Source organism: Gnatocerus cornutus, chromosome 1, assembly GCF_029298725.1.
Source record: "Gnatocerus cornutus isolate USDA-ARS CGAHR chromosome 1, icGnaCorn1.1, whole genome shotgun sequence".
In the NCBI taxonomy this organism is placed as follows: domain Eukaryota; kingdom Metazoa; phylum Arthropoda; class Insecta; order Coleoptera; family Tenebrionidae; genus Gnatocerus; species Gnatocerus cornutus.
This window is the reverse complement of record NC_142233.1, coordinates 8,533,544-8,551,456: the sequence shown is the minus strand read 5'-3', so window position 1 is coordinate 8,551,456 and position 17,913 is coordinate 8,533,544. Positions and strand designations below refer to the sequence as shown.

The 17,913-nt window shown below is 32.1% G+C and overlaps 2 protein-coding genes across 4 annotated transcripts in view; one reads left to right on the top strand and one right to left on the bottom strand.

The window, feature by feature from the left end:
- Nucleotides 1-437: 437 nt before the first annotated feature.
- LOC148180207 (F-box only protein 33) lies at nt 438-11,903 on the bottom strand. Its single transcript, XM_088038855.1, has 7 exons — nt 11,771-11,903; nt 11,229-11,436; nt 8,317-8,562; nt 8,026-8,263; nt 7,681-7,956; nt 7,304-7,630; nt 438-2,797 (listed from the first exon to the last, which is right to left on the bottom strand). Exons 2-7 carry the CDS (start codon nt 11,432-11,434, stop codon nt 2,663-2,665), a joined length of 1,428 nt encoding a protein of 475 aa, XP_087894981.1. The 5' UTR covers nt 11,435-11,436; nt 11,771-11,903; the 3' UTR covers nt 438-2,662.
- Nucleotides 11,904-16,074: 4,171 nt separating this feature from the next.
- simj (transcriptional repressor p66-beta simjang) overlaps nt 16,075-17,913 on the top strand; it is a 42,819-nt gene continuing 40,980 nt past the window's right edge. The window contains exon 1 of one of the 3 annotated variants that reach the window (XM_088033973.1): nt 16,075-16,754. In XM_088033973.1, coding sequence (XP_087890099.1) covers nt 16,708-16,754 — 47 coding nt within the window. In that variant the 5' untranslated portion in view covers nt 16,075-16,707. The remainder of the gene's footprint in view (nt 16,755-17,913) is intronic. The other 2 variants (XM_088033981.1, XM_088033989.1) reach the window with 2 other exon arrangements.

The following is a 17,913-nucleotide window of genomic DNA, read 5'->3' as shown; positions in this document are numbered from 1 at the left end:
CTAAAACTTTCCCCAAACAATTTAAAATTAAACTGTCTATTGATGTGGTTGAGTCGTATCTTTAAAAACATGGAAATAAATTGTTTAATCAGTACATCGAATCAAATTTGGTTGCATACATTTCAAGAAAGACTATTTCCAACATGGCGCCCTTGTTAAAACATCCCCACCACCACCTTTTCATCCTCTAGTAATATGAAAGTCTCAACTCTCTGCATTGAAGTAAGTAACATTATAAATAATTTTCAAGATAGTTATATTCATTATGTAAACAAAGCGGCAAAAAAGTGACAGGAATTCCATAGCTACGCTTGATGCTAGAAACATTTATAAACATCTTGTATGTACTGACCCTCGCAAAAAAAACTATTCATTTAAAAAAGCTTCACTTTCCACAGTTGTTCCATTAAATAGCTGTGATGAAATAAAAGACAAAATAAAGTGGATACCAAATATTTATTAACCAATTACATGTTACATTCAAAACGGAATATAATTACTTCTTTGATTATAACATACTGATTAAAGATTAAATTTGAGAACATTTGATAACACTGAAAGATTACATTCATAGATTTCATTTTAACCATAAAATTAATCTACATTTTAACTTCTCATGCTACACTAAACCTACACTACAAAAGGAGATTTTCCCAATAACAATAACCATATTCAAAGTGATTAGAAGTCGATTCTACAATGACGTAAACCAAAATCGACTCATCAATTTGAAGTTGAGAAATACATTGAATTATAGTGCAATATTGAAACGCAGAATAAACAAGTATTAATTAACACATCGGCAACCCCTTTACAGATGGAAGTGCCGAGACTTGTATACGGGTTACAAAAATACAGAAACAACGAACATTTTATAAAAAATATAGTCATAACGTTAACTCAGGTTGCATAGACAGGTAAGTAAAAATGAAAATGACTGTTTTGTCGTCCCTAACTTTCGAGAGACAGTTCGATCTTGCAGTGTTGTCATACTAGCCACTTTATTGTCTACAAGTTTTCGTTTGTTTATTAAAATATCGATTTTCATTGCATCATTCGATTTAAATTCTACAGACAACACTTGTTTTCTTTAAATATATTTAGCGATAGCATGAGTGGAATTTATGCTAAGGCTGGTGAGACCTACATTGTAACATTTGAGCGCTGTTTAACATATGTACGCTGTTAACAATGTGTCCGCCTGTACATCACAGATAGTTTCATGATAAGATGGCAACTTAACTTCAAACAATCTATTCCCACAGGGCACACATCTCAATACACCTCTGGAAGCTCCTTTTTGCAACATGAAAATATTCGTCTCCTTAATGACCGTTCGCAATCCCATGGGTGTAAGAGTGCATGACTTGGGAAGCTCTAATCATCCATTCACACATTCTATAATACATAATAAAGTTTTTATTCAAAATTCAACGCTTTGGACTAGGGTTAAGAGTTACAATAGCAGGCTAATTTTCGCTATAATCACTTGATATTCAGGTACTTGATCTTAACAATTTCTTATGTACATACATCAGCGTGCGTTTTCTGTTCTCAAAGATCAGAGCAAATGCATTTCTGTGAATCTCTAAACAAGAAATCTCCGCTATCACAGTCAAACTAATGCTTCTTTTAAGAAAAATAAACGGTTCCAAACAGAAAACACGCATGGATCATCTTTCACAATTAATTATCCTACGGAATAACGTATTGGAATGGCAATTTTGATTAGTCTACATTCACGGATTCTTTGTTTTCCTTAAATTGGTCGTATGGTGTAAATATAGGAACAGCACCTTTCCGATAACAGCGATCTCGATGTGACGTCTTTAAATATACATATCTCGTTAAAAAATTAACAGGTTGGTGTTTGTTGCTTTTTACGTAATTGGCAACAAGTTACAAACAAACATAATACTTCTTTGTTAAAAATGGAACCCATCACAAGCACAACATATTAAAAAGTAAAATGCAATGGCGCATTGTTGGAACACTGATATTCACGCTCTTATTCGATTGTTAACAATTTTTAGTGAGTACACTGGTCGCTTGTTGACGATAGTACAAGGCTTTTTCAAAAATACGATTGACAGGTACGTTTGTAGACAGCTGGTAATGATCTTTCCATGTTAACAATCGTTGTTTGTTGAAAATGTAAGAGTTGCTTATATCACAGATGTTTTTCTCCTTATCGCTACTTTATACAACTGAAAACAATAATAAAAAAATATAAATGAAAAATTGTTTGTCATTTTTCACTATGTCGAGATGAACTGAAAAAGAGATGTTGGACTGCGACAGTACTTTCCAACGAATATAAAATATTTCGATCTAACATTAATAAACTAAAAACAATTGTAGATTAATTAACAAATCGCGGATAGTTACTGTTCTTCCACACAGCAAACAAAACATTCATGAAACAAAAACATAAACGAAAACACTTTCTAAACTAACAAAATATCCAACATTCTTTTTGATTTTTAAACAGTAATCGCTTGGATTACTCCTGGTTACAATGGTCCTTGTTTTATATACAAAGTTTGCAGTTGTTAAATTACTATATTTGAAACAATGGTAAAGAGTTTTGCTTTGTTGAGTCGTACGTAGATCTTTTATTCATTAATTATTACTTTTTGTTCTTTTTAATTGTTGTACTTAACTAGTGCAGGTCAGCTAAAACTATTGGCAACAAGTACTCGTCTGAATCTCCTGCCGTCGGATTGCGAATGACGGGATGAAGATTTGCAGTCTTTGTTGGTGCCCAAGGTTGCTTCAAACGTAGTGGAATATCCTCCTACACAAAAAAAAATAGTTAGATATTTATTGCAGAACGCAATTATTTCAAAAACATCAAGACATCATTGTATTTTGCATACATGTCGATTTTTAACAATACAGGGTTCGACAACACTTATGGACACCCCTAAAATCGATTTTAAAGATAAAATTTTGAAAATGCGCTAAAAACATCTCAGTTGTCATTTTAGATTTTATGCAAACTGTTTATAAAATTTAAAGAAAAAAAAATGCTGTCTTATCAAGTTAGTTTCCAAATTCATAGCGTCAAAATAGAAGCTACGTTAACACCAAACTGTCAACATCTTGTGCTACAAATGTCATTTATCCTTTAGTTCTTGATGTTTTTTGTTCAGTCAGAATCCCAAAATTAATAAAAAATCTTGCATTTCATATTTAGTGCAAAGCGAAAATAATTTTGAATAATTTACATAATAAAGTTCTTGTCTTGTTCTGAGCAATAAAAGTCATTGCAAATGATTTTATAAAGTTTGTCATTTTAACTGAAAATCTAAAAAAGTTGAGAATTATTTTACTTTTCAACATATTAATGAAAATTGTTTTAAAGAATGACTTATGATTGCTTTTAGACTTCACCATTTCCAAGTGTATTTCAGAAAGCGTCAATTGTAATTCAGATTAGTAAGTTTAATTTCAGAAAGCGTTAATTGTAGTTCAGATTAGTCAAGTTAATGTCAGATAATATCAATTGTAATTCAGATCAATAAATTGTATTTCAGAAAAGATCACTTGTAATTCCGATTTGATATAATGAATTTCAGAACCTCATGCAAAAGATGCAATAAAATCTCACTATAGAAAAATGTGTATTTTTTTAAATTATTTAAGATTTCATGCTGATTGTGAGTAAATCAGTTTCAAATTTGTTCATTTGACAGTTTTTTGAAAAAGAGTCATTAAAACGTTGCAGAGGGCACAATTGTCTTGTAAATTAATTGTTAAAGGTAAAGACACACTACCGAAATGTCACGTTGAATAACAAATTTTATTTTCCACAACCTACGTGGTTCATATTCGAAAATTGAAAAATTTCAAGTAAATTGAAATTATTTGATCAAATCTGAATTACAAATGATCTTTTCTGAAATACAATTGATATTTTCTGATATTAACTTGACTAATCTGAACTGCAATTGATATTTTCTGAAAACAACTTGATCCTTTCTGAAATACACTTGGAAATGGTGTAGTTTAGTTTAGTGCACTATCGTGCATACTAAAGTTTCCAAAAACAAAATTATTTTGTATTCTTTTAAAGACATTCATATTCAGAATTACAAAAAAATAAGTGTTAAATACAAAATTAAATTTCCTTTAAAAAGAAGTATCAGATTACCAGATTACCATACTTTTGTTTTTTAGGCTATACTCTCTAGCACCACCATTTTAATTCTAATATTTAGCTCAAAATGTAATGTAAGCGAAACATTTTATCTGAATTTTATTATTTGCATTTATGTATCTTCAAAAATATAAAATTTACCAGAAAAACAACATTAAATGTGCATAGTAGGTTTAGTTTTGATAATTAGAATCATTTCAATTTTTTTTGCATTTTATTCCGTAATAAAATAAATTTCCATTTTATTAAATATGTATTTAAAAAACCAGACCAGATAAAAATTGTAGTTTTCAGTTTTCTTGTAAAAAATCGTTCAGATTCAACCTATTTTATCATGCGAAATAAATTCTTGTAAACTGTTATTGATGACTGATTTTTAAAAATCTTATTGAAATGTCAAAAATTTTATTATCTATAAATTGAAATAAATCATCATCCATCCGGCAACAACCCTATCTCAATATTCCCAAAGTTTTAGTGTTGTATTTAATTTTAAATGTTATCAAATCAGGGCTGGATTCAGAAATATTCTATTCTACGAGTACAAAAATTATTTTTTTGTGTTCCACTGTACAATTTTTTTTTTACTTTTTCTTGGAAACTTTTCAACGACCTATAACTCATCGCTGGGGTGAGTAATTCCCATTATATTTTTGAAATCAGATCTCATGTCTCATGAAAAATTTGGCTTGATTTTCATTTGCGATTTTCCATATAACTTGGGAATTAGCACATGAATTTTCCATTATAATGCATCATTGAAAAGCATTGAGAGCTTGTCTTTTTGATGGACTGACAAATGCATTGCTAATCGTATAATTTAGATGTTATAGAAGATTAAAACTTTGTAACTTTAGACGATTTCATTAAAAAACACGATAGCTAACTATTAAACATAAATACTCCCCAGTCCATTTGAAAATTAGCACAAAATGTATTTCTCGCATCTTCACTTGAACATTTTTCCAGTCAATCTAGTTGCAGTAGCCAACGAAGATATAAATTTTAAGAAAGATTTTATTTGAAACGTCTGCAAATGTATTTAAAATTTAAAAAAAACTTGACCATATGCATACTTTTTATCTGTGATTCTGACTAATAATCATTGAAAATCTCGAGATTTATCAAAAAACTACGATTTTATGAGTATTAAAATTAAAAATTTCACAAGGTAACAAAATGTAATTTTTTTTCTAAAAATCACTTCATATCCATAGTCATGTCAGTTCTAAACGACAAAAGATAATAACGTGTTTAACACCGCGTTAGAAAACAGAGATCTTGACCTTTATTATTAATTATGACGTATCATATTAAAAAACCAAAGTACCAATTTAGGAATGCTATGTAGAAAAGTATCAAATATTTTTAAAAATCGATAATTTTTCGAAATTTTCATTAATTTTTCTCAACTCAATGATGTATTATACAGGGTTCGGCAACACTTTAAAATTTTAAAGTTACAATTTTGAAAATGGGAAGCGTTCACAGTTGACAAAGCTCTAGAAGCTGACGCAAAAATTTGTTTTTTATCACGGTTTGGTTGGCGTCGCGACGCCTAAGAAGTATAATTTTTAGCGATTTTTGAATTTTTGCGGAAATATTCGCGAATTCAATTTTTTTTCAACATAACTGTGATACAAATATCTGAGTTTTTATTTTAAATTTACTGCAAATTGTGTTTAAAATTTACAAAAAAAACGTTGTTTTATCAAGTTAGTTTTCAAAATTATGATAGCGCAGCGGGAAACTACGTTTACACCAAAATTTCACAAGTCACTTCATTCAATCTTATAAAAGGTAATTTTGATTAACACGAGCATGTTGCACTTTATGGACCCCAGAAATTGTTAATTAACATCGACAAAGCGACAATTTCACCAAGTAAGACTTTTGTTACAATCTAAAGCGAGCCAAAGGATAGATGTCATTTGTGACACAAGTTGTTGACAGATGGGTGTAAACGTAGTTCCCAATTTTGACGTAATGAAATTGGAAACTAACTTGATAAAACAGCATTTTTTTATCAAACTTTGAAGACAATTTGCATTTAATCTAAAATAACAAATGAGATATTTTTAACACATTTATATTGAAAAAAAAAATAAATTAGAGGTTGATATCACAAAACCTCACAATTACCTAAACATTACATTTTTAAGGCGTCGCGACGCCAAAACTATCAGTGATAAAAACAAATTTTTGCGTTAGCTTCTAGAGCTTTGGCAACTGTGAGAGTATGCACATTTTCAAAATTTTCTCTTTAAAATTAAAGACCATTTTGGGGGTGAACACAAGTGTTGCCGGACCCTGTAGAGTTGAAAGTTGTTAAACGAATTCAAAAAGTAAACTTTTACATTAACGCTTAAAAGCAAAACCCGAGATCTGAATCTTTCAAAGCAATCGGAAAAGCTCTGCTTTTGCTTTTACATGTTGGAAGATAAAATTTCGTCAGTTTGACTTGACGGAGCAAAACAGGCTCTGGATTCTCAATCAGAAGAAAAATTAATTTTACAAATGACTTTCTACTGCTCGAAAATTTGTTAATTCAAAAATATTTAAAAATAACGAAGCAAAATTAGTTCCCCGAAAATTGTTAATTTTGAACGAAAACAACTTTCAGCAGTGCTGCCATATTATGTAGTACAATTTCGTCATTTCTAGTGGACTTTCAACAGCAAGTTTGATGAATAAATGAGTCAAACATACTAAAATCTAAAGAGTTGAACAATAAAAATGCTGGTACAAGACTTTACATCATAATAGTGTGTTTCAATTTCGTATCTGCAACGAGGATGTAACTAATGAGTTAATTGTTAAAAGTTACATCGCGTTCTAAATTACTTCTCATATTACAGTAGAACTCCGACCTCGGAACAACCTGAAATGTTTCTCAGCCACCGCCTAGACTTTATGTCTCGAATTATTAAGAATTTGAGTCATCGTTTTTCGTAAATTCCTAGTCAAAACATTCTTAATAATAATTAAATAATTAATTAATAAGCTTAATTTGGTGTTCCAATCCGTAAAGGTCAGATATTTATGAGGAGTTCTACTGAATTCTAGTTGTTTTTTTTTCTGTAGTATCTTTACTGATATGGAAAAAAAGAAATGCCATAATGAAAAAGTGTGAATACTTACAATCAGCAAATTTTCGTTAGAGAGGTAGTATTCATTTTTCGAAAATAAAATATCATCTTCAGCTATTTCCAATTGCTTCAAATTGTCGCCCCGCAGTCTTGCTATGGCTATTAAATTCTCCCCACTGTATTTATAGCCATAAAATACTAATTCCTCTAGCTTCTTGCACAGCCACGATATCATAACAAGCGGGTCAGGACTGTTTTCGTAGCGTGACGTTAAAAACGACCAACTTTCTTTGCTGTTACCCAAAGAGTCAACCCACATAATACTACGTAATGTCTCTGCAAAGTATGCAGAAAGAAATTCCAAAACCGCCATGTTTACCTGCAAAAAAAATTGAATTTTTTTGATGATTCTACACGCATGCTACTTACGTTTTCACAGAAAAACACTTTAAGATGCGTCAACGGCATTTGTTCTTTCAGAACGGTTTCGTGCAAAACCTTGATTTCATCATAAGAATGAATAACATTGAGTCTAAACTCACACTTTGGGTGCTGATTTTTAAAGTCAGTCCAAGCTGCGTTTGTTGTGCCTGGATGCCCATTTCGAACTCCATGTAAATGCACGATTAAACGTTCCAAATTTGTTGCATTGTTTAAACAGCATAAAAAATTATCGGATAATTGATCGAAGTCGATGCTTAATACCTGGGGAAAGAAATATGATGTGAAATATTCAATGATGCTGATTTATTTGTTTGTTATTTAAATGTTTACCTTTAAATTCGTAAAAGGTTTTATTATATCACATTCAAAATATGAATCTTCGTATTCATTTGGATTATCCTTAACTGATGCTAATCCCAAAACTGTCACTTTTGCTGCTTGTTGATTTGATAAAATCATTAAGTACTCGTCGAGATAGTGAGCAAAATCTTCAACGCAACCAATACTGAACTTGGACAAATTAGTGAGACAACGTTTTAATAAACTTATCACATATTCAATATTTTGACTGAAATAAAATATTATCAATATTTTGATACTTAGAGAAAATACAGAACTCACCTGGATCCGTGACAGTATTGTCTTGAGATGTCAAAATGGCAATGAGTAGGTTCGATAATCAGTTCTTTTAAGTTATTATTTTTACTTAAAGCTTTTAAGAGTGTGATGAACTCATCGATACATTCTGGAGCCAACGTGTTTACTTTAACTTTCGCAATTGAGACGATTTTGCCAAAAACGGATGTAAAAAATTTAGCTCTGTCGATATTGCACGGTTCAATTTTGAAAGTTCTCTCGGGCCACCACCTAATGAATTATTAAATTAAATTAGTAGTTTCACAAAAGTTGTGCAATTTGGTTTATACAAATAAGAGAAAGCTGCTGGTTAAGGTAGCATGTTCAGCATAACCATTTTCTTTTGCAGAAATACTCTTTACCGACAGTTTTTGGGAAAATCGTATGTAAAATTAAAATTTTCTACCTTATAATTTGAATTTTGAATATGTCAAAAAAAATTGTACCAAAACAATGTTTAGATGTTGAAGAAGTGCATCGAATTCACGTGTGAATTTTGATTGCTATTTCGAAATTCCGATATGATCGACTTTTAGGCATGTGCGAAAAAGTAAACTAACGGGTCGATTTCAAGTCACTGCGTTAACGCAAATTTGCAACCGTTGTCAAGGTATGAGCAATGTGATTGGCGTTGCTATGTTGCAAATGGGATTTGCAGTAACACAAGTCACACTTGAAATCGACCCCAAAGAGTGTGTAATAGATATTTACAATACTAGTGCGCGAAGCTTATGTTGTGCATGAGCGTTTATTTAAAGCACGAGCGACTGAAAGGAGCGAGTGTTTTATTTACGCGAATGCACGAACAAGCTTCGCGCACGAGGATTGTATAACATTTTTTATACGAATATATTTTTAATTAATTTTTTTAGATTTTACTAAATTTTTAGACAGAATTGTCATGCGGTTGCCATGATTTGTAAGCTTTTTTTACATGGTACTTTCAAGTCACTAAGGAGGCAAACAAAGGGGTAGACAAACTGCTCAAGTTTTTGTGTTCAGAAATAAAATCAGAAATTAAATCAAAGTTATTTAGTAACTTAGCAACCATTTTTTATATTTGTAATTTTGTTATTGTGAAATATTCAAATTTGTGTGCCCCAATGTCGAATAATAAAACCTCGTGTTATTTATTTGGTTCACCCTTTCAATATTAAGTTCCGTACTGACACTGGTTGTCAAGGCACGATTGTCTTTTGTTTTGTTTTGCGGTCGACTAGCCCTACTCAACCGCGAAACACTGCTTCGCGCACTGAAAAGCGTGCGCAAAACATCGAAAAATCTAAAAAAATCTAAAAAAAAAATATAAAGCTTTCTAAAAACTAAAAATTTGTCGCTGCTGTCACTTCTGACAATTCTTTTAATGCCTTAATTGCAACCAACAGAGGTTTTGGATAAAATCTAGTATTATATTCGAGTGTAAGGACAAATTATTCACTCCAAAAATCTTATTATGACTGATTTTTGTCGTGAATAATTTGCGTCCTTACACTCTTATACAGGGCTGTCCCAGAACTCGTGCCCCATAGAGCAAGAAAGGGTGCCGACAGCAATACAGATGGTAAATTTCAAAACGAAAATTGACTAAGTTTAATAGTATTCGAGAACTGATAAAAAGTTAATAACCAATCCCGAAAGCTTATTCGAGAAGTGGAGTAAAAGGCGATCCCAATTTCCTAGGCAACGAGAGTCTAATATTCATCTGACCAATGGATGATAGTATGTGTCCATAGTTACCAATTTTCAAATTCTGTTCAGCTTCAGGATTGGCTGGGTTTTTTGTCTTATCTCGGTTATTTTTTGAGTTTAAAAATTATAGTTTCGAAATTTTGGTTTAGAATTGTTGTCTCCATAAGCCCTTTTTCTCTGGCGCGCGAGTTCTGGGACACCCTGTATAATAAATATCTATTAAAATCATTCTTTTGCAACAATTTTTTTTTTAGGTTAGGTCCTCTGTAAAATAATTCAATTTTGACAGGATATATTCAAATCGCAAGTGTGACTTTTATTTTGGTAAACAAGTGTACGAAAACATTAAATTTCGAACCCATTTAACCGCGAGGAATATGTCACTTTATCGTAAGAAAAAGTATTTGTCACTTTGACAAGAATTGAAATTGTATGTAAAACAATCTTTTTGTACCCCTTTTTCAAATAATCCGTTACTGTGCGAAAATTCTGTCAAGCGAAGTGTTAATTCAACAATAATTATCAGTACTGTCACTTCAAGTATAAATTTTGCTCGATTTTCACTAATTACAGAATAAATCTTGTTTTCTACTCGTGCAAAATAAATGTTAAACACACGTCGAGTTATCCAAGCTCGTTGGCTACGTCTAGTGCGTAACAGTACCATTTCGTAACTGCGAAATTTAGTATAGTTTTATAATGGATGAGTGCCTTAATGGTCTTATGAACGAGTTTTTTATACTATTTTTTCTAATTTGTTCTTGTAACAGAGCTTCAGGGGCTGAAGAATTATAAAAACGTCTCTCAAATCTTGGACGTCTGGTCTGGCCTGGGGTAGAACAAGCAAGTGGAATCGCGGCTTAAGAGCTCCCCATATTATGGCACTCAGAGTTGAGATTTTTGAAAACAAACAAATTTAAAAATTTTCTTGTGGAAAGTTCATTTATCTGTGTACTATTTTTGGCACTTTAAGAAGGAGTTTTTCAAAATTTTTGAGGAAACCAGACGCTTAAAGTCGCATGTTCATCTTTGTGGAATTATTCCAATTGCTGCGGAGAAAATTAAAGTGTTCTAGGCATTTTTTTTCCAAACTTTACATACAATTTTCTCAAGAACTGCACGATAGACCGGTTTATAACTTTGGAGTATTACTATTGGAGCTTTAAGGAATATTGGGAAACGGTTGTCGACCATATTATCATACTTACTTTGGATGAAAGACGTTCTGTCTCCAATTTTTACATACACTGGACGCATTTTGTCTATCCGTTCTGTTTAATAGGTCAAAAATGTCGTGAATCACCACTGAAGGTAAGTGAGCCCATTGTGAAACTGTCGCGCTTTCTTCTTCCGAGGTCTTCGATTTTTTGGGCTTTGGGCAATCTCCAAAACAGGCAGAGTTATCACTATTCATATCTGAAAACAAGTTGTTACTTTTTGCGTACATATGTGAGGAGAGGACAGAGGTTGCGAAAATTTACCACTGCTTTTGCGTATCAATTTTATCGACATACTGTTTGTAACATTAGTCGAATTTATTTGTAATTTTAGTAAAGTTGAACTAAAATGATTAATTTGAATCATGAATGCTCTTAAAAAGGCTCAAAAAAGTCTAAAAAGAGTTTTTTTTCAAATAACTGACAGAACGAAGTTGACTTCGATGGAAAGGTTTTTTGTGACTTATGATGAAATATTTAATGATCTATCTGTCTACTCATTAAAAAGAAGGTGATATAAACATAAAACTCACCTAATTCACATCTGTAAACACTAACTAAACTTATTATTAAACGAGTGAGGAGGTTTACATATGTTCAACAATAAAGTGACAGTTCTTGAACAGGATTGACGTAAAGAAAACAATGGAGAAAGAGATCGGACAACTGGTGCGTGGTGTGTTGCTGGTTTGTTACGATTTGATTGGTTGCGCGGCAATGAGCGAAGGACGAGTAAGACACGTTAGAGCGGATGTACGAAAAAGCGCGAGAAGATCATATGAGCGAATATATCGCCGTACGCAGACTCGTTGTCGTTTCTGCAGTGACGGCCAAATTTAACTGGTATAGTTTGTACGGTGAGAGATTGAATGACAGAAAAGTCACTAAATCTACGCGATAAAAAGTGTACCAAACGCGCGAAATTTAAAATAACAAAATAACCCCAGTTACTGACAACCCTGTCAACCCATTTCGCGTAGGAATTTAGTGTATTTTGTAGCATAATTTGCTACCAACCTATATGTCAACTGTCGAAATATCCCAATCTCTCACCGGATAAACTATACTTACACTTACGGTCATGGAATTTCGGGCCATGTCAAGTGTCTCGGTTGGTTTAGGTTCAAATGTCCACCCAAGATCACAAATTTTAAAATTTTTATTGTGCAATTCGTTTTTGCAAATGTTGCAATGGTAGTGTTTTTTTTTAAATTGCGAAAATGAATTCATCAAGATTCTAACCTTAAATGACAAAATTACTGTCAAAGTCGCTTGAAAAATCAGTTTAAAAATTTTGAAACGCCAATAAAATGACAGTAAAGTATAGTTCACAATATTTTTTTGTACACTTGCAGTCATGCAATTTGGGACTGGATTATGATAATCACAACGTCATAATTTCCATTTTTTTTTTCTCAGCTGTCAAACTAAAAATTTAGAGATACTGTATATCCGGTGAGAGATTGGGAGATTTCGAAAGTTGACATATAGGTTGGCAGCAAATTATGCTACAAAATACACTAAAAACACTAAATTCCTAGGCGAAATGGGTTGACAGGGTTGTCAGTAACTAGGGTTATTTTGTTATTTTAAATTTCGCGCGTATGGTACATTTTTTATTGCGAAGGTTTAGTGACTTATCTGTCATTCAAACTCTCACTGTACGAACTATACAATCACCAAATGTTTTTTATAGACATTCACAACTTAAATGTTCTATTTAGATAATACAATAATTATTCTTCCTCTTGGCAAGAATAGTGTATTTTTGTCAACATTTATTTTTTGGCCATAACTATGTCTATTTCAGAAATTTGTTGTTGGAAGTGGTTTTTGTATCCTATTGTATCAAGATCATTTGGTCAAATTCAATAATTTTTATAATTGCCTAAAAAATGTACAACCATATGACCTAACAACAAATTTCAACAGTTCACAACGTCAAGGCAATGACGCCTGTCTTTTCTTAATTCTAAATTTGATTTAGTGTTTATTTTAATTTGAATTTGGTTTTTATTAGAGTAATGGTCATGTCGTAAGTAGCAACACTACAGAAATGCAAAATTCTTTGACATATTGTTTTTCAAGTAAAAACCGACATACGTTTAAAATGCTTGGCCTGTCTAAAATAGAAATTCAATAGATCACACCAACATCTCTAAATTTGAACTACCTAGATTCTTTGAGAAATTGTTGGACCAGATTGGAACCTCATGATGGCCCCGTTTAATTTTGTTGTCATGTAATTTGGATTGGAAAAATTCAACGGAGCTGTTACCGTTGCCATGGTTACGAAGTTTACAATCCTATTAAAATACACAGGAAAGTTACAGAATACATTCGTTATCTGTGTGGCGTTGCAAATTGGAGGAAGGTATCGATTTACAATTGCTTAGATAAAAGAACTTACGTTTTTTAATCCTGAGCAATTAGAGTATAGGAAAAATCGTTAAAAAAACATTTAAGAAGTTCCTAAAATGTAAATCATAAAAAACTGAGTACCGTTAAAAATCCACATACAAATTCAGAGTAATTCTAAAAATTGTTACAACTATTTTGATTTTTTATAAAAATGGTTGGCTCAAAATTACTTTAATTACAACGCAAAAATTTAAATTGGCATATCATTGAAATTGACGCTTTCTTCATTAATACATAAAGTCCAGCTCATTGCTATCCAGTCCACTCTCCTGTGTAAATTTTAGAAAAGTTTTGGGAGTAAATCAAGCTTCCAAATCTTTAGGGAGAAAATTAGGGAAAAATTGAATATAGCGATTTTTGACGTTTAAATGTTGTCAAAGTTGAGTGGATTAATCAATAACTAATTAAACATTTGTAGCAACAGGAAGTTTTTAATAGAGATTTAACATGTTTTAGCAATGTTGTGCAAGACGATTAGCTTCTACGCATGCCACAGTTGCGTCAAGGTCAAACGCTTTTACTGCCAGTTGTTATCAAAAATACAATTTATTCCCAAACACGAAATTTCGTCAAAAAATGCTAATATCAATTGTTATCGATCAAAATTGCTAGGCGCTGCTGCCAACTTAACTTTTTTATGGGTGGACCGATAGTATAATGAGCTCTGTTTTTTTTTAAAATGCGGTATTCAAAATAAATGAGTATTGTGCATAAGATTATTTGTTATTTTGACAGACATTAACATTGTGGGTAAATATAAACAATCGTTTTGTACCTCCAATTATAAATCTTTTATCAATTTTTGTAAGATTTCACGCATGTTCATGCTATTTTGTAAGTTTTCTAATTTAGGTACAAAATGACGTTTGTTTAATGATAAAATAGTGTCAATTTTTGTTACTACATAAATGAAAAATTAGACAAAAGAAAATGTTAAATATTCATTTTAATGAGTTTTTATTGCCAAATTGGGAATCTTTTTACCTATCACACGACGTGTTGCCTATCTCAGCTTTCTCTCGTTGGACAATAATCACGCGTAGTGATAAAATTAAGCGCTTTTGCGTCGAGTTGTAAAAACAACTGTATGTATGTACATTTTATTATTTCAATAATTTTTTTATCATTTTCGTTTTGTATTTTTTTTATACAACATTATTTGTATAAGTTAAAATTATGTAGGACTTTATTTTAGCATGCAAGATTGTACGCACACAAGTTTTTGTAAAGCGATTTAAATAGAATTCATTCGAAATTTTAACCGAATTTGAAAGTAAATATTTTTAATCGATATGTAAATTTTTGTGTGCAACAATTTAGCACGGGAAATGTATAGGTGCTTTCCAATAATGAGACTTTTTTTTATTTTTTTATTTTGTAGATTAATTGCTAATACACATTCGAGACGAATAATGTTTCTTTGTTTTACGTAGTTGTCGTGTTGATAATCCAAATATTTTTCTTAGGAATAAACACTTCCTGCGCATTGTCATTGAGTTAGTTTATCAAATTGTGACGTGTTGCACATTTTTTACGATTACAATAAATAACAAATTAATGAAGCAATTATGAATAGGAATGCAATTGGAATTGGAATATACATACATAGGTTTAATCAATAACTGAAGATATAATGGCGGCTATTGAAGTTGACAGTTCGAATATGGAAAGAAAACGGAACCTTTCATTTTATAACACATTTGTTTTTTTTTAAATAATTTCCGTTTTATAAGTTTACTGAATTATAGATTCATATTTTATCTAGGAGAAGGCACACACATCTGAAGTCATGTAATAATTTTCTGCATGCATAAAAAAATGTTGTGAAAAATTTCTGTTTTTTAATTTATAAAATATTATTTAATAGGTATAATTTTTTAACATCTTAAAAATTTCAATAAATCATTTAATTTGAATATGTACGAATAATACCCAGTAAAATAAAATTCCTCTATTTATTTAGACATCCCGTTATTGATTTTTAATTATATTAGCATATTAAATAGATTCGAACCTCGGACACTTTCAGTTTACTTTAAACCTTATGGTAAAGCCCCTACAATAACATTAATTAGGTTAGAAAACGACATTTTTAAAAAATTTCCATAATTATGCGCGAATAAAACCGTTGAATCAAGAGTCCTATGCATGAGTTATCGATAATCAGGCGAATGATTTTAGTCTACAAGTTTTTTATAGTTCATTTGTTCTCGAAATATTTTTGTTAAATATTTAATTGGTCGTTGCGTCATTGTTTAATCTCAAAGAGGCAACCCTGCAACGCTGATACTTCTTCCGAATGACATGTTTATGAACGAGCGAAAACCGTGAAGAAATCGCTCACGTCGCTATCTTAATAGCCTCTATTTCGTACAATTTAAAAAGAGACCGATACATTTCCAGCTGTTTTGTTTCCTGTGATTGGTTCGGAAGTGAGATGCCAAGTAGTTGCCGCGCGCAATTCTTCCGTTAGACGGTGATGGCGCACACGTTATGAAGCTGAACAAAGCGATGCGGGCACGTCGTTTCTTTAGTCAGGCGGCGTATGAATAAAGGCCGGTCGATGCGATCCCCGACGCACGTCGTGAAAGGTAGGAGTGACGTAGTAAAAGTTGACTGTTCACGATACGTCTGTTTTATCATCGCGGTAGTGTAGACACAACACAAGGCCACGCCATATTGAATTGAATCAGTCGTCTGTTAATTTTGGTTCGGAGTGAAGTGCCGTCTCGGGCTGATTTTTCCGTGTTTTGAGTGCTGAACTGTGAGGCTCAAGGGGGCCGAGGTGCTGATGGTGGGTGCCAGGGATGTGCCGGTGCCGGGGGTGTTTATCCCGAATGTGTGTACAGGAAGATAATCGATTTGTCAACGCTAGGTTTAGATTACGATTTTCGGTGCACTAATAATTGACCTAAGGGGCGTTCGGAGCGTTGGGATCGCTGTGTCATGTTTGGTGTCGTCGTCTGAGCCTCTGAGCGGTCTTCGCAACGGTGAATAGAGGTTAGGGTACGACGACGTGATTAGCAGGTGATCACTAGGCAGGGGGCTCATGGAGAAAATGGAAGTTGATGAAGCTGTTGTCGATCTGAGTCTTAGGTGGGTTCACCACATTTCATACATTAATTGTTTCGGCGCCGCATAACTTTAACAAACATTGCTAAATCTCGTGCAAAATTCGAGGTTTTTATGTTGCGGCGTTAATTGCGGGAACACCACGAGTCACCTTTGCATTTATATCAATCGATAATACATCTCCGATTTTTACTTCAATTACTCTTGTGGTCGTGGACTCAGGTCGCGTTCGTTTGTCATCGTGCTTCCATATTATTTTGTTGGCACTTGATAGACGAGATTAGCGTTTTGTGGATTCAGTATCCATGTGAACACAATTTCGTATAACCAAATATCTCATTTAAAATTGGGTTGAGAGTTGTGGTGTTTGTTGTTGTTGTGTAATTGTTTTTATATTGTTTCTATGGTTACAACAGAGCCCTAACCAGCTCTCCAAATAGGGGTCGATCACAGTTGACAGCTGCACATTTTCAGTTTTGATAATGTAAAATCGGACTACCTGGGGAACGGCAATCTCCATTACCGGAGTCACATTTTACTATAATTTTGAAAAAAAGATAGTTTTTACGAGTTGGTTAATCAGGTCTGCTGTTGAAAATACAGTCGCGGTCACAAAATTTCAGGGGTCAAATTTACTCGATTTACCTTTGCGTATGTCAAACCTATGTATGTCATTTGTTCTTATTTTCTTATTTAGAATAAATGATCGATATTAAACTATTTCGATTGTTCTACAACAAAAAATTGCAAGGATTTTATAATATTTTTTTCGATAATTTAACTGAGAACATTTTAAAGATTGCTTCTTTTGCTTTAAATATCTCAGTTTCTTGTCAATATTTGATTGATAATATTGTGAATACGAAATTTATTTTTGTAAATTGTTTTTATTCTTAAGATATTTCAAGATACATAGTGAAGTTTTTTACATAAATTTATTTCATCAATTCTACATTGGGGGGGTCAGTCTCTTGAAATTTCAAAATAGATACATTTTCAGTTTGATACAACTTATAAATATGAATAAAAATGTGTGTAGTATAAATGTAGTACGTTCTCCATTGTAAAAAAGAGTTTCGATGTTTCGAATGCATTTTTCTTATCGAGTTGAAATTTCCATAAATTTCTAAAATTTTTGTTCAAGATCAGATTTTTTAGGATATTGTTGTTGCATATGGAAATT

Bases quoted from the DNA above. Each gene is read 5' to 3' on its own strand.
- LOC148180207 (XM_088038855.1), bottom strand. From the start codon at position 11,434: ATGAATAGTGATAACTCTGCCTGTTTTGGAGATTGCCCAAAGCCCAAA. The intron at 8,563-11,228 runs GTAAGTATGATA...ATAATTCATTAG, and splicing joins CAGAACGTCTTTCATCCAAA to GTGGTGGCCCGAGAGAACTT. The intron at 2,798-7,303 runs GTAAGTATTCAC...TTTTTTGTGTAG, and splicing joins CTAACGAAAATTTGCTGATT to GAGGATATTCCACTACGTTT.